The sequence below is a fragment of the Monodon monoceros genome, unplaced genomic scaffold, assembly GCF_005190385.1.
Source record: "Monodon monoceros isolate NGI ecotype Baffin Bay Population unplaced genomic scaffold, NGI_Narwhal_1 Super_Scaffold_4, whole genome shotgun sequence".
Taxonomy (NCBI): Eukaryota; Metazoa; Chordata; class Mammalia; order Artiodactyla; family Monodontidae; genus Monodon; species Monodon monoceros.
The window spans coordinates 51,921,473-51,944,102 of record NW_021703781.1 but is presented as its reverse complement, the minus strand read 5'-3'; the positions used below and the strand labels follow the sequence as shown (position 1 = coordinate 51,944,102).

The 22,630-nt window shown below is 53.8% G+C and overlaps 1 protein-coding gene across 2 annotated transcripts in view; it reads left to right on the top strand.

The window, feature by feature from the left end:
• Positions 1-22,630, top strand: part of SLIT1 (slit guidance ligand 1) — a 169,165-nt gene that overhangs the window by 98,323 nt on the left and 48,212 nt on the right. For both annotated transcript variants that reach the window (XM_029245813.1, XM_029245814.1), the window contains exons 5-11: positions 15,157-15,228; positions 16,673-16,744; positions 17,364-17,435; positions 17,986-18,149; positions 20,505-20,652; positions 21,255-21,326; positions 21,842-21,913. In XM_029245813.1, coding sequence (XP_029101646.1) covers positions 15,157-15,228; positions 16,673-16,744; positions 17,364-17,435; positions 17,986-18,149; positions 20,505-20,652; positions 21,255-21,326; positions 21,842-21,913 — 672 coding nt within the window. The remainder of the gene's footprint in view (positions 1-15,156; positions 15,229-16,672; positions 16,745-17,363; positions 17,436-17,985; positions 18,150-20,504; positions 20,653-21,254; positions 21,327-21,841; positions 21,914-22,630) is intronic.

The window sequence follows — 22,630 nt, the reverse complement described above, 5'->3', positions numbered from 1 at the left end:
CAGTTTAATTGAGGAGATAAGCATTGACTAAATCATACCATGAATAGTCAATTGATTAAAACTATGGTAAGTGCTAAGAAGAAAAAAGCATGGGTACAGTTATGAGGTACCCATATGAGGTTCCCATGGTGACTGAGAAAACACATCATGCCTTTGAAGAGGACCTTATGAATCCAGTAGTGCTTTTAACTGAATCTATATCTTATTTATCACAACCCATGTGAGAAGAATAAGAAGAGCAATAACAATAGCTCCCATTTATTGGTTTTAAGCTGCGAACCCACCTACCAAATCCTCATGGCACTCCTCTGAGATAAGGACTCTCAGTGTCCCCATTTTGACACGGAAAATAAGGCTCAGAGAGGTGGAGCCCAAGGTCCTACATAACTCATTCAGTCTGCAGATGGTGCTAGGGGTGCGTGAGGATGCCCAGATGTGGCAACAACTGCATGGTCCTTGAGACTCTGTAGCCCCACAGGTGGGGACTCCTGGTCTGGCTGTGAAGGAGATGAGGCAGGACAGCAGGGTACCTGACTGCACCAACCATTCCCTGGGGGAGGGCAGGGCTGCTGGAGCTGGCCTCCTAGAAGTTGGAGGTGTTTGCATCCCTCCTAGAGAATCGGGAATTGGGCGAACTGGGATGCTGAGATGAAATTTCCTGAGCCCGAACATCAGATTTTGGTGTTCACACTGGTGGTCAGAGCGCCCCCCCCAACCCTCTGTCTGTCTCTCCCGGAAGCTGGTCACCGCCACCACACCAGGAGGTCTGGGTGCCCTCTGTGTTCCAGGTTGTGCAGGGTTAGCCTCATTTCTACACCTACATGAAGATTGGGGACAGGAGCCCTGGTGATCATTTATTTTGCTGGGGGCTCTTGGGTGGTGGCCCAGAGGGTGCGCCAGAGACTCTGTGAGAAGCCAGTGGCTGGTGGCCTTGGATCCTCCCCTTCAGGTGTCAGGTGCTCCCCTGCACGAGAACCCCTGCATTCTCAGAGGCCCAGGGGATGCTGCCTGTCTGTACTGACTTGTGATTGAAGCCCCTCGCCACAGGATTCCAAAGCTTGCCTCTTTGTTTTTCAAACATACGGGGGTTTGAAAGAAGTGACAGTTTCTGAGATACTTGTGGGAATCCAGGTGCAAGGAGAAGTCCATGGGCAATGCACATCCCAGCAGGGGCTGGCATTCTGCTCTCCCCATGGCCTGGCTGCTCAGGGAAAACATGCTAACCTCCCACCATTTTTGATGAGATGCATCTGAAATTTATTATACTATTATCTAAGTTCTAAAACAGAGGGTCCTGCACATAGTTTAACCTTTTCTTGATGACTCGCTGTCAACATTACGAATGTTCATTACCATACTCTGCTTTCTAGGCTTTCACCTCCTCCCTCCCCGTTCATCTATCAAATGTCACTGCTGACATGTGTACGCTTCTAGACGCCTCCCCACCCACCTGTCCATCGCTTTGATGGTTCTAATGTGCTGAGCCAATGTAGCATAGTGGGTTAGCTTGTGGGCTCTGCAGTCAGACAGCCTGGGAAAGTTACGACACCTCAGTTATGCTACCTGGAAAACAGGTATGGTGAGAGGTTTTTTTTTTAATAGACTTTATTTTTTAGAGCAGTTTTAGGTTCAGGGCAAAATTGAGTGGAAAGCATGGACTGTTCCAATATACTCTCTACCCACCCCCGCCCCATGCCCTAACCTCTCCCACTGTCAACATCCACACCAGAGAGGTGGGAGTAATTTATCTCAGAAAGCTGTTTTAAGGATTAAATGAGATAATGCATATAAAACATATAAAATACCTAGCACTGTGCCAGGCTCATAATAAATCCTTAATATATGTAGCTATCATCATCAATAATAGTAACTGTGTGTTATACGAGCATCAGTGATGATCATTAAGGTCCTAAGGATTGAAATGAGTGGCTTTTGTGCAAGGATCTGACGTGGCCAGGGGATTTCTGAGCACTTCTCTGTGCTTTGCTCTATGTCCAGGCAGCGGGAGATCTTAGTTCTGGAGAAATGGGGCAGTATTGAGCTTCACCTCTGTCTAGAAGTAGCTTAGTGACGTGGATTGTGCTCAGCACATGCCTCTCCTAAGTCTATGAATGGGTCCCTTGATGCTCATGTGGGGCTCTCCTGACCCTCTGTGTATATACTGTGAGCCAGACTCTCTGTGGGCTTATAAAAAAAAAAAAAGCTGGTGATACAAGGTTTGGCGTGTGGGCCACCTGGGTAAGGTGGAAGGTGGCTGGAACCCAAGGTCTTTGGGTTCTGGTCTTTAGCCTTGACCAGAAGAAGAGCTGCTGAGAGGCTTCAGCACCACGGACAGCTCCGCGCCCAGCCCCTCCGCCTGGCTTTTCTGGGCTTTCTTGCTGCTGTTGCCACCTGCAGAACACACTCAGCCAACTAGACACTTTCCTTGCCTTGTAACATGACAAGGCTCTGTCTTTCTGCCTGTCTGGGAGGTACTTAAGGGTCTTATACCCTTTGGGCATCCCTGTGAGTGTATATGGAGGGGACGTGAGGGGCTGCAAATATTCTGGGGAGGCTGACCTCGTGCCATTCCAGTCCCCCAAGCTCCCCTTTTCTTCTGAGAAACTCCTAAGACCAAGACTCAGACAGGGCCTGGACTGCTCTGAAGGGGATGGGGGGACAGTGGGCGAGGTCTTTGGTAAAAGAAATGGACCCCATTTTCCCCTTACGGGTCAGGGAGGAGAGGATTGGGAATGCCTCAGGGGCTCAGTGATCCTCTGTTGGCCTCCTTGGTGGACCACTCCTGCCGTGGACTTCAGTCAGACGTCTGTTCTGGCATTAGGTGCCGTGCCGCATCGGCCAGGGCCCCCAAGTTCTCCCTGGGGAAACTCTAACTAACAACTTGGTCACTTGTCCTGAGTGGAGCCCCCTCCCCGCGCACAGCTTGGATTCTACTTGCCCAGTCCTGTTGCCCCTGTGCCTGGGTCTTTCTCTTCCCAAACCACATTGAATCCTGCCCATACCACTCCCAGGTCCTTATGAGGGACAACCCAGAGTCTGCCCTCAGAGCTGGATAAACTTAACTGAGAAAAATGATATGAATGAAGGATGGTCTGCGTGCATGCATCCCTCAAAATATTCTAAAATCCACCCTGGCTCAAGGCAGGCCAGTGGAGAGCAGCGCATGGGGTGAGGTTGACTTGTCTGCAGAACGACTTCTCCTGAGCTCTGATCCCAGGCCATTAGCCTGGACTGGCAGTGTATAAGTAATTGCCCTGTGAAACACACTGCTGTGTCAGAAGCAGACCAATTTACCAAATGTCATTTTGCTAAAAGCCAATTTGCCAAAAGTCAATTCACTGAATGGCCAGTTTGTCAAATGACCAATTCATCAAATTGATTTACTTTCTTTTTTTTTTTTTTTTTTTTTTTTGCGGAGCACAGGCTCTGGACGCGCAGGCTCAGCGGCCATGGCTCACAGGCCTAGCCGCTCCGCGGCATGTGGGATCTTCCTGGACTGGGGCACAAACCCATGTCCCCTGCATTGGCAGGCGGACTCTCAACCACTGCGCCACCAGGGAAGCCCGACTTACTTTCTTTAACTACTTTGTGTGAGTCGACTGGTTTGCGTTTCGCCCTTATGATAGTATTTTCAGGACTGGCCCATTTGTCTCTGGCCCCGCTCCTGGTGTTTGAACCACGGTGAGCCCAGCCCCAGTCTCTCCCTGTGACCGCCAGGAGCTGGGGCAGGGAAACCCAACAGCCCCTGAAAGGCCTTTGTGAAGACAAATGGGAAACAACCCAACTAAAACCAAATTGGTAAAGGAAACAAAAGAAATTTAGCAAATGGGCCCTTTGGAGAACTGGCTGATCTGTGACTTGGCTTCTGGGGAAGTGACTCAGAAACAGGCAACCTAATATCCTTGAGCCTCCTTTGGGGATGCCGGTAAATGTCCTGCTTTTCTGTTCTGCTGCTGCCTCTTTATGGGACCCGTACGAAGCCTCCATGCTTGGTTTTATTTATTTATTTATTTAAAAAGTTTATTTATTTATTTATTGGCTACGTTGGGTCTTCGTTGCTGCATGCGGGCTTTCTCCAGTTGCGGCAAGCAGGGGCTACTCTTTGTTACGGTGCGTGGGCTTCTCATTGCGGTGGCTTCTCTTGTTGCGGAGCACGGGCTCTAGGTGCGCAGGCTCAGTAGTTGTGGCGCACGGGCTTAGCTGCTCCGCGGCATGTGGGATCCTCCTGGACCAGGGCTCGAACCCGTGTCCCCTGCATTGGCAGGTGGATTCTTAGCCACTGCGCCACCAGGGAAGTCCCCCGTGCTTGGTTTTAGAACGAGGAAAGGCCATGCCTCTCCCCCAAGCTTGTTTTCATCTGTAGACTTGGTGAACTGTATGCACAGCAGTCTCCATATCCTCCTAGGCTGGGAGAAGCCCAGGCCCATGTGTAGCAGACGCAGAGGCTTTTGTAGGGTGTACTGCTCCCTCTTGTTTGATATGTCTACTCACTTTTGTCTTTTTTTTTTTTAACTCTTCCTCTGGTTCCTGTTATCTTACTCCATTTTATAATGTATCCCTAAAACTGCCTTAATTCCTTCCTGAAACAAGGCAAAGAAGGAATCCAGACCAGCTCTGAAGGCTCTTCTGTTGGCCCAGGTCCCAGGCCTGCCCTGCGGGGCCCCAAGGTCCTCGCTCCTCCAACATCAGCATCTCAGCCCATCCCACTGGACCCTGAGGTCTCATCCTGGAGCAGGGCACTGTACCTGCTCTTCAGGGAGATGTGTAAGCAGACGTGAACTGCTGCAACGGAGACAGATGCCATCCTACCCTGGGATACAGCATCTCACCCGGCACAGTCAAAATGCTCATGTGCCCACAGGGCCTGCTTTCCCGCCTCCTTGTCTGTTTGATGTTGATTCCCAGTCCTTCATCACTTTGGGGTGGGCACTGTTTCTGCCGCCCTCTGTGCGGTGTCCTCTCAGCCTGGGGATTTCCCCACCGCTTAGAATTGTGAGCCCCAGTTCTTTGGGTGTTGGTCACCTCAAAGATTTTTTCCACCTTTGTCTCCTCTGGGGAGGATCAGGGAGGCAGGACATTAGCATTTGTTGAATGCCTTCAAAGCACCACGCACTGGAATCAGTGCTTAAATGTTGTTTTTAAAAACTTTTCATTGAAGTATAACATATATTCAGGAAAGTGCAAATTTCTGTACATGTGTTATGTATTTTCGTATATATAACTCGCTGAATTTTCACAAAGTGATCACACCCATATAACCAGCAAGAGATCAAGAATGAAAACATCACGAGCACTCAGAAGCCTCTTGTTCCTCCTTCCAGTCATTAATCCCCTCACACCAGTAACCACGGTCCTGATTCCTAACAGCATAGATGCGTTTTGCCTATCTTTGTGCTTTATTTAAATGGCACATGTGGTATCTAATCCTCACTATATAACCCAGCAAGAGGGAGCTGTGGTGAACTCTCCTTTACACGTGAGCAACCAGATTCAGAGAGGTTGAGTAACTTCCCAAGGTCACACAGGCAGTAAATGGTGGAGCTTGGAATCAAACCCAGGGTTGTTTGGCTCCGAAGCTCATGTTCTTTTCTCTATATCTTGATTCTTTCTCCTGCTGAACCCCCCTGCCCCTTCCCCACTGTGTGCCTGGGCTGGGAATCTCTGAAGTTATTGGTCCTAACGACTCAAATGTGTCTGGGACAAGAGCCTTGTCTCCCCCAGTGCATCCCTGCTCAGGACTCAGCAGAATGCCTGGAGCTTCTTGGGGGCTCAGTGCATGGTGGTTGATTACAGGGAAGGCCTTACCCGGCACTCACATTAAGAGGGGCTTGCATTCCCCCACCTCCTTCCTTTGCCCAATTGCCGTTATCGTGTTCTTGCCATGGTGGCTGGGACCTGTGCCTTCTGGTCTGTTTCCTGTTTGTCCTTGAGCCACTCACTCCTGAATGGGACTCCAGCCTCTGAGCAGCTTTCCTTGGCAGGGCTCTGTGGTTGCTTTGTGGGGTGTGTGCATCTCCTCTGATATCTCTATTGTGGGAATTGATTGCAGTGATCGGTAGCTGCATGACAAACAGCCCAATTCACAGAAATGTTACCCAGGCTGGTTTTATGGCGCCGCGATCCAGGGCTGCTTAATGTCTCTTCCTAATGAGGTTTCTGCAACATTAACTCCGTGGGTCTAGAGGGAGGGGGGGCTGGCCATAGGAGGGTGTGTGTCTTCGGGGTGGTGTGGTGGACAGGAGAGGAAGGGCATCTCTCCTGCTGACGGTGCCTGGCGTGCACTGGTAGCTTGGAGCAGCCCATTTTTCCTGCAAAGCTCCAACCCCACCATCTATGGTGTGAGCCTCCAAAATTACCTACAGGAGTTTGGACATTAGGAATTCCTTGGGAAAATACTGTGTGTTTAACACTTTTTAAAATCTCAAGGCCTCACAGAGCATGCGTGAGCTTTAATTCCATGAATATCGTAACCACCTTAGGAGGAGAGGGGTGGAGAAGGAGAGGGGTCAGACCTGGACCACCCAGCAATTAGTAGGGGTGGTTTGAAGCCTTGGCGGCAACATGATTGCCACCTACTGTGTGCCAGACAGTCTTTGGGATACATTCATACCTTTGTCTGTTTGCCCCTCATAAGCTTGTTACAGATGAGGAAACTGAGATGCAAAGAGACAGCCAGTTGATTCTGAGCTTGCTTTTGAACCCAGGTCGCCTGGCTCCCCTCCCAGACCAGCTACTGCCTGGCCAGCGCCTCACCCTCCCCTCACTGAGGCTCCTTTGGGGGACACAGGCTTATCTGACGGCCCCTGCCATTTATCCTAGCTGGCCTGACTCTGGCCCTCGGGAGGAGAGAAGAGGGGATCGGGGAGCCCAAGGATTAGCAAGGGGAACTGGCTACTTAGTGCAGCCTTAGGAGAAGACAGAGGCAGCTCCCAGGTGGGGTGCGGGTGTCTTTCCTTTGTTTTGACAACAGCAGGGGAGCAGGGCCCAAGATCAAAGGAAACTAGGCTGTGGATGGTGGGACCAGTTCCCCCTTCACCCCACCACCGGCCTGTCCTTTGATACTACCCCCTGGTCTCTTCTGCACTCTCCCCCTTCCCCCGACCCAAACTTGACTTCTGGAGTTGATGAAACAAACCCATCCACACTGAGAATCAGCCCCTGATAAGCCTTCAGTTTGCTCTCCTGGGAGCACCTGAGATTTATGAATGACAAAGTCCCAGTCATTACCTTGAGGTTGGAGCCCAGGCAGAAAGGGTTCAGGTCCTTATCACCAAATGTCTCTCAGGAACCCGCCTTGAAGGTCACTTGGAGACAGGTGCATGCACATGCCACGTACCCACGGAGGGTAGATCTGGGGCCCCTGAATATTGTCCGTGGGCTGGGGAGCCTGGGCGGGGAGGGGCAACTGCAGAACTAATTTCCCTCCTGGGTGGAAAGGGTAGGATTTGAGAGGAGGCTCGAAGGATAGGCAGAGACAAAGGATGGATGGTCCTGCCAGATCTCAGGAGCACCTTAGATGCGGGTGTGCACCTGGCATCCCAGCCCTGGGGTGCATCCTGCAGCAGGGACCTGGGGTACAGAGCAGCCCCCTGGGGCTCTGTCTTCCAGCCCCTGGCTGGGGCCCTGAGCTGGAGCAGTGGTTCCTGTTGGCATGGAGGAGCTGAGTGCCTCTCAGGCAGCTTCCCCCTGCCCCAACCCCAGCAGGAATGTAGGGAGGGCGGTGGTACTAATGTTGTGGCTGTCACTGCCCTGCCTCTGGTGAGCACCTCCTCTGTTCCCCATGAAGGTGGGCAGTGGCATGCCACAGGTGACAGGTCAGAGGCTGCTCTTCCCTCTCTCCACTCAGTGGGGGTGTCTGTGTCCAAGTCTCTTCCCATCCCGCCCCCTAAGGAGTGGGAGTTGTCTCCTCTGCCCCTGGCTTTGGAAAGCTGGCGGGTACAGGGGCTACAACCCCTTTGCTTTAGCCCTAACTGGGGACAGGAAGAGTTTTAAGCTTCCCTCTGTCAGATGCAGCACTGTTCTTTTTAAAAAAATTTTTATTTATTTGTTTTACGGCGCGCGGGCTTTTCTCTAGTTGCGGCAAGCGGGGGCTAATCTTTGTTGCGGTGCGTGGGCTTTTCATTGCGGTGGCTTCTCTTGTTGTGGAGCACGGGCTCTAGGTGCGCAGGCTTCAGTAGTTGTGGCACACGGGCTCAGTAGTTGTGGCTCGCGGGCTCTAGAGCGCAGGCTCAGTAGTTGTGGCACACGGGCTTAGTTGCTCCGTGGCATGTGGGATCTTCCTGGACCAGGGCTCGAACCTGTGTCCCCTGCATTGACAGGCGGTTTCTTAACCACTGCGCCATTAGGGAAGTCCCAGCACTTTTCAAACTTAAATATGCATATGAATCACCTGGGGGGATCTTACTAAAATGCAGATTCTGATTCAGTAGGCGGGGCTAGAAAGTTCATATTTCTAAAACTCCCAGGTGGCTCCGATGCTGCTGGTTCAGGTGCCAGAGACGTGGGTGCTGAGTCACCAGCTGAGGGTCCTTGGGTGGCACTTAGCATCCGCAGCAGCATGAGGGAGGCTGCCCGGAGCTGGGCTCACCCGTGTGTGATTTAATCCTCCCGACCTCACTGGGAGGTAGTGCTGTTGGAAGGGGAGACCCAGGGGCTAGGAACTAACCGCCGGTCTTGCCCGAGATCACACAGTGGGCTGGTGGCAGAGCCAGCCTCCAGCCTCATCCCCCTGATTCCAAGACCTGGAGTTTTTCTTTTTTTTTACATCTTTATTAGAGTATAATTGCTTTACAATAGTATATTAGTTTCTGATTTGTAACAAAGTGAATCAGCTATACACATACATATGTTCCCATATCGCTTCCCTCTTGCGTCTCCCTCCTTCCCACCCTCCCTATCCCACCCCTCTAGGTGGTCACAAAGCACTGAGCTGATCTCCCTGTGCTATGCGGCTGCTTCCCACTAGCTATCTACCTTATGTTTGTTAGTGTATATATGCCCATGCCACTCTCTTGCTTTGTCCCAGCTTCCCCTTCCCCCTCCCCATATCCTCAAGTCCATTCTCTGGTAGCTCTGCGTCTTTATTCCTGTCTTACCCCTAGGTTCTTCATGACATTTTTTTCTTCTTAAATTCCATATATATGTGTTAGCATACAGTATTTGTCTTTCTCTTTCTGACTTACTTCAATCTGTATGACAGACTCTAGCAAGACCTGGATTTTTCCACCCTGACCCTCCCTGGCCCCCCAGCCCTGAGGCCCATGAAGACGATTAGCGGTGGCAGCTGACTCTGCCAATCCCGGCCAAGAGCACCGCACACAGCCTCAGTTAGGCCCTATGACCCCACAGTCATTCCCACTTTACTGAGGAGGAGACTGAGGCTCAAGGCGTTAGGAAACTGCCAGGAGGTCCCTCGGTGGGGAGGTACGTGGCCGGCTTCAAGGCCCAAGGCCCAAGTCCTTAATCCGCTAAGGGAGCCCTGGGGGAGGTGGCCTGGAACAGTCGGGCTGCCCTGGTTTCCTCCATCCCCATACTGGACGAGCACACGGTAACCAGCGGGCGAGGGAACAGGCCAGGTTGCCCAGAGCCTCCGTGTGGCTTGAAAGGCAGACAGAGCAGGCCCCCAGCTCTGCAGTGGGGCCGGCAGGGAGGTGGCTTTGGCTGGTGCCCAGCATCTCTGGCTGGAAACGCCCCCTGTGCTGATCCCCTCAGGCCGGTCTGCCAGCAGGACCCAATCTGGTTAGAGCGTGAAGGGGGATTAGCAGAGAGAACATGGGGTCCTGACCTCGGCTTTCTAGCCCCTGCCTCTCCCGGCCCTGGCAGAGGCTGGAGGGATTGGCAGTGTGCAGGAGGAGGGGCGGTGCCCAAGCCAGGCTGTGGGCTCGCTACCCCCTTCTCTTCAGGGAAGGGAGACCCAGCTGGGGTCATTGGGGGTGTCCCAGACCCCGGGGGTGGAGGTACTGGCAGCAGCTCGCGTCTCAGGGCCCTTGATCTTGGGTGGTGGGATTCAGGCAGGGGGATCTTTGCCTGCAGCACCCTTACCTCGAGTCCCCCGGGTGGACCCCAGGGACTCCAGCTCCCTGTCCTCCTGTGGGTCCTGGGAGAGTCACTTGCCTTCCTCAGAGGCTCCCCCACCTCTCTGCTCATGCTGCTGGGGCCACCTCAGAGCCATGGAGGGTTATTATTGCAGTTCCGTAAAGATGGGTGAAGGGAAGGGCAGGGTTGATTATAACACCGTTGGCAACAAGCGCTTCTTCCCCCAGCCCCCTTCAGAGCCCTCACTCGTTGGGTGAGTGTTAGGCAGAGCAAGTACAACCATACCCAGTGCATGGGGAAGAGGTCTGGTCTCACGAAGTTCACACAGAACCAGCCATCCTGCCCCAAGCCCCTGCTTTTCCTCTCAGTCACATGGCCTGTCCTAACTCTTTGCTTTAATCCGGAAAATGCAGAGGGATTGGAGCAAGAGAATCATGGAAGGATCCACTTTAGTTCAGTTCAGCTAAAAATTACTGAGCCTCTGCAACGCACCAGGTGTCCAGGGACTGTCTGGAGGCAGAGAGGGGTGTTAACCAAAAATCAGTATTTTATTACATCCAGTGCACAAATATTTCATTATAAACCTGGATTAGTGCTGAGAAGAGAAAGCGTCGGGGCCCTGGGAGCCTGCAGCAGAGGGAGCTGTCAGAGGAGGTGTCTGTAGACTGAGATGTGAAGGATGAATAGAAGTTACCATTCCTCCTCAAGAATGGAGGAATAGTCTCGGCAGAGGGAACGGAAGCGCGGAGGTCCTGTGGCAGGAGGGATTGGAGGCAATGAAGGAACGGCAGCACATGTGGAGTCATGGGCAGGGGTGAGAGCACCCAGTGCCTGTCACATCAGAGCCTGCAAGGTAGGTACCACTTCTCACCCACATTTTGCAGATGAGCAAACTGAGGCCAGAGAGGTTAGTGACTCACCCAAGACCACATGATTTAAGTGGGTGAGACAGGGCTCGTTGAACCCAAGTCTCCAGGGTGACACTCAGCTGTGGGCATTCTCCTCTATGTCCTGGCCTCTCAGTGTGTGCTTCCTGGACCAGCAGCCTCTGTATCCCCTGGGAGCTTGTCAGAAATCTAGGACCTTATCCTTTCCCGTAGAATCTGTCCCCAGCCGGTCCCTTGTCTGGTTGCTGCATCCTTGCTCTCGAATCTGCTTCTCGCTGTCCTGCCTGAGGCGTCCTTCTGAGCTGCTGTCTGCCCTGTGGTTCTGTGCCCTGTGCTTCCCCCTGGCCAGGATCGGGCCATCAGCTGCTCCGGGTTTGGGTTTGTCCTTCCAGCTCCACAGCCCACCCTCTTCCAGGATGGCCTCTCTCAGTGTATCTCATTCTGCCCCGACATACCGCAGGCCACGCACCTCACTTCAGGGTCTCTGACAAGGTCACCGAGGGAGAAGAATAGGGCAACATCGATCAAGTTTCAGGGAGAAAAAGGAGGCTCAGGGCCTGGGAAAATATGATGAGAAAAGTTGTAGGTGGTACATTTGAAGTTTGCATGCCAACCTGGTGAAAATGGATATAAGAAACTTTATTTCAAAGAGGTTTGGGAAAGACAAAACAGTTGTTGACCAGGTAGGGGATCAACGGGGCAAAAAAATGAATAGCTCTGTTTGGGTTTGCCAAATGGCTGAGCAAGCATCCAAGTCCGGGGAAGGCTTCTGGCGCCCCCTACTGAGATAACTGGAGACAACAGTCAGAACCTTAGCAAAGGGATAGGCGGACTGTGCTTAATTAAGGCTGGACAAAAGCCCACATTTCTTTTTTTTTTTTCTTAAGAGTTTATTTATTTATTTTAAGATTTTTAAAAATGTGGGCCATTTTTAAAGTCTTTATTGGATTTGTTACAATACTGCTTCTGTTTTATGTTTTGGTTTTTTGGCCCCGAGTCATGTGGGATCTTAGCTCCCCCGGACCAGGGATCGAACCTGCACCCGCTGCATTTGAAGGCAAAGTCTTAACCATTGGACCACCAAAGAAGTCCCCAACATTTCTTAAGTATTGGCAAATGGAGGTACTAGAACAGAAGCATAAATATTTACATGAGCTCTCTTAATCTTCTTCAAAGCCCTGCGTGGTAGGTATTTTAATCCCCATATTACAAATAGGGAAATTGAAGCTCTCGGGCATGTAACTTCTAATGTAAATGGCAGAAGCAGGAACTGAACTTAGATCCTTCCGTTGCAGAGTTCGGGTTCTCTCCACCGCCCTCTCTGCTGTCAGCACTCTGCATTTTCCTCCGCCTTTCAAGGCTCACCTGTTTCCCTCTGGTCTAGAGGCTGGCCTCTTTAAGGTCTCAAATTCAGTTTCCTTTACTCATTTTAACAGTGTGAGCACCGGCTCACTACTGTGGCCTGGCCCTGGTGGATCAACATCCACCCCTGGACCCTTACCTCAGTAATTGGCACTTGGTGTCCACCGGGGGCAGCGTCTTTTCTCTATAAGCTTTGGTGCCCCAGAGCCATGTCTAAAAGGCCATCAGATCACACCCCTCTCTGGTCTAACCTGTCGCCTTCTCTGGTCTGCATGGCTTTTTCCTGCCAACACTCTCTTCCCAGCACCTCCTGCTCTCAGCTGCTCCTGGATCATGCCAGGCTCGATGCGTCCTGCCTTTGACAGACCGTTCCTGCCCCTCCCTTTCCCACTTAGCTCCCGGTGTGTATCCTTATAGAATTGCTCTGCCTGAATCATACTTTGATGTGATGTTATTATAAGAAACAGACACTTGAAACCCATTTATTATAAGGATCTAACGTTATTGATTAGGACACACAGTCATTTTTTATAAAGACCCCTGAGAAATTCTTGTCTCATCTTAGTGCCAAAAACAGCTCTACTCCCGAGAAACTGTTTCTTTTGAATTTATACATATATCGGGGATGCAGTTAACTGACCAGTTTTCCCTTTTCACATCAGCTCTCAGAAAGCTTAGAACCTACCCCCTGTCCCGACCAGGCAGCTGTGTGGATCACGTGGCTGCCTGCTTGGTGTCCGATATTGATTCGTCTTTTCTTTGCCCTACTTTTTACTCCTGCTCTCTTGCTGTTTTATAAATCCCTATAAGTCACCTTAAAGCCTTTCTGGAACAAGGTCGGCCTAAATCAATAAACTAGTCGATACAAGGGAGAAACCTTCTTGCGGGATTGTAGTGAGGATTAAACGGAATAATGGTTGTGAGCTGTCAGCCCAGAGTTTCCTCCCAAGCTTGGCTGAAGGGCGAAGTGCTAGCTAGGGCTGAGATGAGGGTGCTACCAGAGGTCCCCACTCCTGGGCACCCTCCATCTTTCTGAAATCTGGGAGGCCGGGAGGAGAGGGGAGAGAAGCTGCTGTCACATTAAGGGACAGGCACAGGCCTATTATAGTGAAGCCAGACACAGCGGGGATGTAGTTTTGGAGGAGAGAGAGGAGAGGCTGTGTCACAGGCTTGAGACGCCTTCCTTCAACGAGAGACCGAGCAGGGAACAGGGGGTGTGATGGTGACAAAGCCCTTTTGGACCACAGGTGCTTGGAGCCGGTTAGGCAGCTCGGGGACAGGAGGGGTCGGGGTTTGGAGGGGAGGGAGCTCACAGAGGTTAGCTCACACTCTGTGCAGGGGGCAGGGTTTGGGGCGGTTTGTGGGGCAGGCCTTGCAAGGCTTGTATTCCCCCACTTTGCACACAAGGAAACTGGGGCTCAGGAGGGAAAGGCTGAGCCACAGATGCACAGCCAGAAGGTGGGGAACCGGGATTCGAACCTGCCTTTCTGAGGTCAGGGCCCCATGCGCTCTGCTGCGATGCTTCTGTTTTGTTGTCTCAGCAGAAAAACCCAGGCAGAGGGGAGCAGTTCCCGCAGCTCAGGGGAAAGTGCACTGAGTGGCCCTGTGGGCTGTGTTCTCAGATTTGAGGTGAACCCTGAGGCCCGTGGGGTGAATGGTTGAAGGGATGGAGATGGTCAAAGCCCCATGGGCCTGGCCCAGGAGGAGGGTCCGGGGTCTGCAGAACTGCCCGTCCCACGTGGGGACAGGCAGCCCTGGCCGTCTGAGGTTGCAGTTCCTCCCAGGGCTGCTGTGCAAGGGGAGGCTCTGGAACCTGACTGCCAGTTTCAGATTCTGGAGCCGCCACCCGCCAACCCGCCAGTGTTCCCTCAAAAAAGCTGTGTAACTTCCGTGAGCCTCCCTCTTGTCCTTTGCGAAAGGGGGACGGCAGTAGTATTTGCCCCACGGTTAGTGCGAGGCTCAGGCGCACTCAACTTGTGACACGCGGGGTGGTGCAGGCGTTGGGGGGTGGTTGTTATCAGCACGGTGGGAAGCAAAGGGGCGTTCCGCAATGAGGATTGAGAGAGGGAGGAGAGGCAGGTGGACAGGTGCCTGAGGCCCAATCCTGCTGGGGAGCGGAAGCTGAGTTGCTGAGTCCCTGCAACGCCTCCTCCCTCACTTCAGGACTTTAATAATGGGGAGGTGATGGAGTCCTCAGAGGTCCCTGCCCTCCAAGCCCCAGGGCAGGGATGCAGCACGGCAGTCCCTAGGCCAGCACACTCAGTGCCCCGTGTGGATCCAGGCTCAATGGCAGCCCTGCCCCCTGCAGTCCCCGAGACCATGGGGTCTGGAGTCAGACCCAGCCTGGAGTTCACAACCTGGTGGGCCACCTGCTGGCTGGGTTATCTGGGGTCCAGCTGTGCCTTCTTCTGAAGCCTCCATTCCTGGTCAGTAAAACAGATCAGGAACGGTAGTTAGACTCGCCATAGGTATCAGGGCAGCTGTGGGCCCCGTCGAGAAGCTCCTTCTTTGCTTGCTCCTTTGCAGCCCTGGACGATGCCTTGGGGGCTGAGCTGACCCTGGTGGGTCTGGTGGGCAGGCTTGGGGGCTGGCAGAGCTGATCCCTGCTGCCCCAGGCTGCACCCCCCAGCTGCAACCCCTCTGCCCAGAGAAGGGGAGGTGGCTGGGGACCGAGTTCCAGCTCATTTATTCACTCATTCATTCATTCGACAAATGTTTACCCAGTGACCTTTGCATGCCAAGCACTGTCCCAGGTGCTGGGATACAGCTGCGTCTGGTCTGGGCACTGTCTGGCCTGCTTGACCTCCCTGACTCATCAGGGCACTCTGGAGAAATCTTTTCTGAGTGTTCTCCCTCTGGCTTTGTCTCGCAGGGACCTGAGTGAGAACAGCATCCAGGCCATCCCCAGAAAGGCTTTTCGTGGAGCCACAGACCTCAAAAATTTGTGAGTATGGGCCTGGGAGGGAGAGGGGCTTGGGGACTGTCGGGCCACCCCTGTCAGCATCCTTATGGGTCTCCCCAAGCCCTGTGGTCCAGGCAGCCGAGGAGCTGGCCTGGGCTCTGAGATGGCTCGTGCCAGCATGGTCTTCTGGAACAGTCTGGGGCTGGAGGAAACAGGCAACCTTTTGGGGCCAGGTGGAAGGGAGTGTCATGAACTGTGGGGTGCTTGGGTGATGTCCTTGTTCCATTGCAATGGACAGTCTCTGTGCCCTTACCCTCCAGTAGGTGGGGAGAGCTGGGTCTGAATGTTTTCTTGCAGGTCCATATTGTATAAGCTGCTGCAAGTCAGTTAACTTCACTGAGCCTCTATATATTGTTTTGCAAAATGGGGACATCATATTTATCTCACAGCTTGCTCTGAGGTTTAAATGAGATATGGAAATAAATACACTTTGTTGAATGCTATTTTTTAAATTTTATTTATTTTATTTTATTTTTGGCTGCGTTGGGTCTTTGTTACTGCACGCGGGCTTTTCTCTAGTTGCGGTGAGCAGGGGCTACTCTTCGTTGTGGTGCACGGGCCTCTCGCTGCGGTGGCTTCTGTTGTTGCGGAACACAGGCTCTAGGCATACAGGCTTCAGTAGTTGTGGCACGTGGGCTCAGCAGTTGTGGCTTACAGGCTCTAGAGCGCAGGCTCAGTAGTTGTGGCGCACGGGCTTAGTTGTCCGCAGCTAAGCATGTGGGATCTTCCCAGACCAGGGCTTGAACCCATGTACCCTGCATTGGCAGGCAGACTCTTAACCACTGTGCCACCAGGGAAGCCGAATGCTATTTAAATATAATGGTTTATTTCTATTACTCAAATTTATTCTGGTCCAGGCTTACACTCCACCCCAACCCAGGTCTGACTGCCATGGTGATGGCAAATGCCTGGCACGCTTGTCACTCCCTGACCCTCGTGCCTGTAGTAGACATTGGTAATTGATCGCCGCATTCTTTCCCAAGGAGCCCAATCACAGCTTCAGTTTATTCTGGGAGCAGCAGTCCAGGTAGCCACCGTGAGTCGGTCCCACTTGGCACTCAGGCTGAAATCTGTTTGCCGGCTGTGGCTGCCATGGCTCCTGTGACAGACTCTGATTTTACAGCCACCAGCAAGCACCCTCTAGGTGGTCTTCAGAGAGGGGGCGGTGCCTGCTCCCCAGGAAATATGCAAGGTTGGGGAGAGGAGTATAATATAACTTATTTATACTTACTGTTTTAACTAAAAATGAGAAAGAATTTAAGCTTTTATTAACATTTACTATTTGGATCAACACGTATGTACTGGACAAATGATTGGGGTCAGGTCTTTTTTTTTTTTAAACTAATGGAGTGGTTGATCAGAATGTCTGGACATCCCCACTGTAGGCAACAAGCCATCCTCTCTATAACCTTCCTTTGCTCCACAGACAGCTGGACAAGAACCAGATCAGCTGCATTGAGGAAGGAGCTTTCCGGGCTCTGCGGGGGCTGGAAGTGCTGTAAGTGAAACATAGGAAGGGAAACAGAGGCAGGAGAGCTGGCTATCACGGGCGCTGAGGCCCAAGCAGCTGGTGTTTGGGCTGGGAAGCCCCACAGGAGGCGGGAGGCCTGGGAGGTGGGTGCCAAGCCCAGGGCAGAGGCCTGCTCTCTGCTCTCCTAGACTTGTCGCCAAGGACGGAAGGGCGTGTACTCCTGGGGTCATGCCTGTGGCAGTGTGACCCAGGCTTAAACTGCTCGTGATGAAGCCCAGGGCGAGTGGCTGTGTCTCTCTGGAGTTTCTAACACACAAGGCTGCTGTGCCTCGCCTTTCTCCCTCCGTCTGTACAAACCCCACGCTCTCTTCCAGGCCAGCCCGAGCCTGCACCCATCCTCACCTTCTGTGTCCCCCACCCCCGTCCTACCAGCCTGGGGGTCTGTGGTGCAGCTGCCTCTTCATCACTGTCCCAGCTCAGGGGTCTCCCTGAGGGTGGCTCTCTGGCGTAGCCCCCGGGTCCAGCCCAGGGCTGGTCACCTCGAGGGCAGACTGTGAGCCACAGTGTGAGGGAGAAGCTGTGCCCGTCCTTCCCACGCGGCTTACTGCTGGGCGGACGCTCAGTGACTCTGGCTTCCCTCTTTCAGGACTCTGAACAACAACAGCATCACCACCATCCCCGTGTCCAGCTTCAACCACATGCCCAAGCTGCGGACCTTGTGAGTCAGCCCGGGGCGGCCGGGAGCACAGTGCTGAGCAGGGGAGGTGCCAGGGGCAGAGGGGAAGGAGCTCGGCCTCCTCTGCACCCCCGGAGGCCACCTCAGGGCGGGGGCTGAGTGGAGTTGGGGGAGGGGGAGGTGATCTACAACGGAAGGACGTCGAATGTCATTTATAGTTGATATTTTCCTTGGACAACAAATGATTTGTTTTTGTGTTTGAAGATGAGTTAGGTGATTTGGGCAGTGGGTCTACGTGAGCTCAGTGAGATGCATCTTCACTGGGCACACTCCAGCCGAAGGGGTGCCCCCTCACACCCGCCGAGCCCGCTGGGAGGGAAGGGGCAGCTGCTGGGAAGTTTCCTGCTGCTGCAGATAATCCCCAAGTCGGGGCTGAGCCGCGCAGCTGACTGGGTGTAGGCCGGGCCCCGACCCAGTGGAGCGCCAGGGGCTCGGCCCCCTGCCCCGTGGGCGAAGGGGCTCCCACTGTGCGGCCAGGGGCTGGGGGCCCAGGTGGGTCGTGAGCCACCCTGTCTCCTCCCTCACCGCACAGCCGCCTGCACTCCAACCACCTGTTCTGCGACTGCCACCTGGCCTGGCTCTCCCGGTGGTTGAGGCAGCGGCCAACCATCGGGCTCTTCACCCAGTGCTCGGGCCCTGCCAGCCTGCGCGGCCTCAACGTGGCCGAGGTCCAGAAGAGTGAGTTCAGCTGCTCAGGTGGGTGCAGGCCCTGCCGGGGCTCTCGGCTGCCCTTCGCCTGCCCCCCGCCCCGCCTCCTGTTCCCTCCCACTAACCTCCTGTCAGCACGCATTAACATCTGGCCCACCCGTGACCTCCGGTCCTCATCCATGGATGGGGTGAGGACATCTCACAGTCTCCTACCCTCGCTCATGTTCTCTCCTGTCCCTACTCATTGTGTCCTGTCCTCACTGCTCTCCTTCTCCTTCCCCATCTGTTGTCTCACCCATCACCTTTGTCTCCACATCACCTCTTGCCTCCACTGCATTTCCCCTCCTGTCTCCTACCCATCACTTCTTTCCTGTCCCCACCCATTGTCCCCTTCTGTCCCATCCCTTCTACCCAATGTCTCCCTTTTGCTTCTTTGCTTCTACCCAGAGCTCCCGCCCTTGCCTCCCACCCCTCACTCCACCCACTCCTTGCCCCCTGCTATTACCCCCTCTCCCATCGCCCATTGTCTCACCCCTGCTATCTGGAAAAGTCATTAAGTTGGGCCTTCTAGCCTTGGTTCGAAGTGAAATGGACTCCAGAGTCCGTACCTCCATCTTCCACCTGGGGTCCTGGGAGAGCCTCCTGCCTGGCCACCCCACTTCCTTTCTGGCCCCTCCAATCTCCATACTGCAGCCAGAAAGACCTAAAGAGAGCCACAGGTTTGGGCTGGTCACTGTTGCTTTGTCCCTACCTGGCCTTTCAGTGCTCCTAGGAGAGTCCAAACTGCCCTCCAGCTCTGCGAGGCTGGACGAGGGCATCTGTGCCTCCTCTGCCTGGTGGCTTCCTCACTGTTGCGTCTCAGTCGTGCCTGCCTCTGCCCCTCCCGGGAGCAGGTGCCTCCCACCCTGGCCTCCTGGCAGGCTGTTTCCCTGCTGGTTACATCCTCCCCGCCTTGCTGCTCCCTTCTCAACCTGCAGGGCCCAGGGAGCCTTCCCTGGCCCCAGAGGGAGTCCCGCATAGACTGATCGCAAAGTCCATGAAAACATGGGTACGTGTGCTGTGTTCTCTGGCCATTTCTTAGTACTGTGCTCACACTTGACACAGAGAGATAGATGCTCAAGGGATGTTTGCTGAGTGAATGACCAGCTCACAGATCCGTGACAGAGGATTAGGGGCTGCCCGTTCCCCCCAAGCCTGTGGATCTGAGCCTGCCAGCCACACAGAGCTCGGCCTCCTCTCCTCAGGGTGAGGCTCGGGGGTGGGGGGGCTGTCCCCTCCCCCTCAGCGCCGGCAGCCCCCGAGACTCTGCGCTCGAACACCGCCGTGCTCAGGGCTGCGGCGTGTGTGAGACGTGATTCTGCAGCTCCACTGCTAGGTATGTGCACATGTTCTGCCAAACACACGTCCAAGAACATCCAAGCAACGTTTTTCATAATATCCCAGACTTGGAGATTGCCCAAATGTCTACCAACAGGAGACTGGATTAACCAATGATGGCATATCCGTACAATAGACTATGAGTCAGCAATAGAAAAGAACAAACTACACAACAACATGGGCAAATCTCGGAGATTTTACGTTGAGTGCAAGAAGCCAGATGCAAGAGAGCCTGCCGTCTGCTTTCCTTTATGTGCAGTCCACAGACAAGCAGAGCAGATCTTTGGTGATAGGTCTCAGAATAGCGGCTACCTCAGGGAAGGAGCATGAGGGAACCTTCTTGGGTGATAGAAATATTCCATGTCGGGGGGGCGGTTCTGTGGCTGTACCCACATGTGGCAATGCAGCCAGCTGTACACTTACGATGGTGCACTTGGTATAACCGATGATACCTCGGTTTTAAAAAGTGTGGGTCCTTAACATCAGACACTGGGCTTCACCCTGATCTCACCACCTATGTGGTGAGATTCCATGTGCTATTAATTAATGTTGAGGATGTGTGAATTTCATGTGCTAATTAATTAATGTTGAGGACTCAGTTTTCTCACCTGTAAAGTGGCCACAATGATGTCATGCTCTTTGCAGTAGGATTCAACGAGATACTGCATGTACGACACTTACTATGGCATGTGGCACAGAGTAAGCGCTCAATAAACATGGTCCTTGTCATACTCAGGCCAGAAGTGTTGAGTGACTTGGACTAGAGCCTGGAGCCTCAGAACTGAGGGTAGGATTTCCTAGCGTGCAAATCACATGCTCATGTAGCACAGTTATGTTCAGATTCAAGTTCAGCAAACAAGTACCTGCTATGTACCAGGCACCTGCAGAGTTACATCATGGTCCTTGGTGATCTCCTCTGGTTCATCCTCATTTAGAGAGGCACCTTGTCCCCATCCATCAGTCCGTATCTGGGAAGGGAGGTCCTGGCCCAGGGCCCCCTGAGGTCACAGCCCACTGTCTCCACAGGCCAGGGGGAGGCGGGGCACGTGCCTTCCTGCACCCTCTCCTCCGGCTCCTGCCCAGCCATGTGCACCTGTAGCAACGGCATTGTGGATTGTCGTGGCAAAGGCCTCACCGCCATCCCCGCCAACCTGCCCGAGACCATGACGGAGATGTGAGTACAGGCAGGGCAGGCGCTGGGATGCACCCCTCTGGCCAGGCCAGGCTGTGGTGGGCCAGTGAAGAGCCAGTGCAGGCGCTACCCCAAGGCTTGCCCTGAGGCCCCTCAGTGCAAACGGAGAAGACATGCTTTGCCTCAGCTGGGCCGAGTTGTCTGCCTAAGGCTGGCAACTCTGGAGGGTTGGAGAGGGGTATCCCTCTGTGGTCCATCTGTCCAGCCCAGCTGGGTGAGTCTGCTAGAATTGGTTTCTTAGGGACTTCCCTGGCGGTCCAGTGGTTAAGACTCCTCGCTTCCACCGCAGGGGACACGGGTTCGATCCCTGGTCGGGGAACTAAGATCCTGCAAGCCCCGTGGTGCGGCCAAAAAAAAAAAAAAGAATTGGTTTCTTAGTATTAGCATCATTGGTGAGCCCCTTTCAGCCATGGCAGCCTGGGATAATGGAGCTTGAAAACCTGTCCCTTTTCTCTGCCTGTGGCAGCCCCCCTACCTCCAGATGGAGGGTGGGAGCAGAGGCTGGCGGGCAAAGGGCCTGGTTTGGGCAACGGCAGGGGTGGGGTGACCTGCCCTTGTCCTTCCTCGGTGTTCTCTCTCTGCAGCCGCCTGGAGCTCAATGGGATCAAGTCCATCCCCCCCGGAGCCTTCTCTCCCTACAGAAAGCTTCGGAGGATGTGAGTGCCTCCTGCTGTTTCCTGGGGGTCAGCACGGGGCTGAGCCTGGAGCAGGCAGGCCACAGCCCCGGGGCAGGTCCTGACTCTGCCTGCCGTGGCTGAGCCCCCGGCAAAGCCATCATCTGGCCTTCCTACCAGGCTCATCTGTGACATGGGGATGGCGGTGGTGCGACCTCCTTGAAGGGCTGTCTTGCGGCCTAAATAGGATGCTGAGTCCGAGCCTGGCACATGACCAGAGCTGACCATTTCAGCTTGGGCACCCATAGAAGCAGTTGAGGCTGTGAGGGGTGTGTGTAGGGGAAAGCTAGGGTACCCACCCGTGCATGACCCTTGGATTGCACAGGGAAATAGTGGGCAGTCGTGGGTTTTTCGGGTGGATGGGGAACTGGCCCTTCTCTTTCCTAATTTCAAAGAAACCCCTGCCCTCCTGTGGTATCTGGGAGGTAGGGGGGACAGTCAGGACTTGGTGGCCACTGAGAGATTCAGCCACCGTCTCTCCTCTGCTCACCTTGCAGAGACTTGAGCAACAACCAGATCTCGGAGATTGCGCCCGACGCCTTCCAGGGCCTCCGGTCCCTGAACTCGCTGTGAGTAGCAGTGCCAAGGCTCTGTAGTGGTCCAGGGCATCCCCCAAGGAGGCTGGCAGGGCCCAGGGCTCAGGGCCCCTCTGGTGGGCGCTAGAGAAGGAGCACAGACAGCCTCTGTGGGTCTCCCTCTGGCTGCAGTGACCAGGGTGGCTGTACCCAGCTTTCCCTTCCTCTTTGTGGACCCTCTGCAGCTGGGAGGGGGAGGAGGGAGTCAAGGGCTGAGTGCATGGAAAAGCTAGGCAGAGCTGTTGCCCCTGACAACTGTGATGCTCTCCCTTCTGCGGTGGGGATTTTCCCAGCCTTCTTTGTGGCAGTCATCTGACTCAGCCCAGCCTTCATGTTGGCCCCGCCTCCCCACAGAGGCCCAGCACTCCGTCCTCCTAAGCCTTGCCTGGGTCCTATAATGGCGGCATCCACCAGCTCCAGTTGTGAAATCTGCCACAGCTTACATCTTTTGTCCCAAACGTGCTCTGATCTCAAGTTGTAATGAGTGATTGTGAAGAGTGTTTCCTGCCTCCCCTGCCTCCCCCACCCTGTCCAGTATTTCCTTTCCCTCAACAGTTTGCTGGGGATCCATCAATCTACAAAACGTTGTGTGGCATTGAAAATTAATCTCGGAAATGTTACTTCATCTCGTTTTCCAAGAACCCTTGCTCGCTCTCCCAGGGTCACTAAGCCCCTCACTCTCTGAGGTCCCATGGTACTTTGTCTCCATAC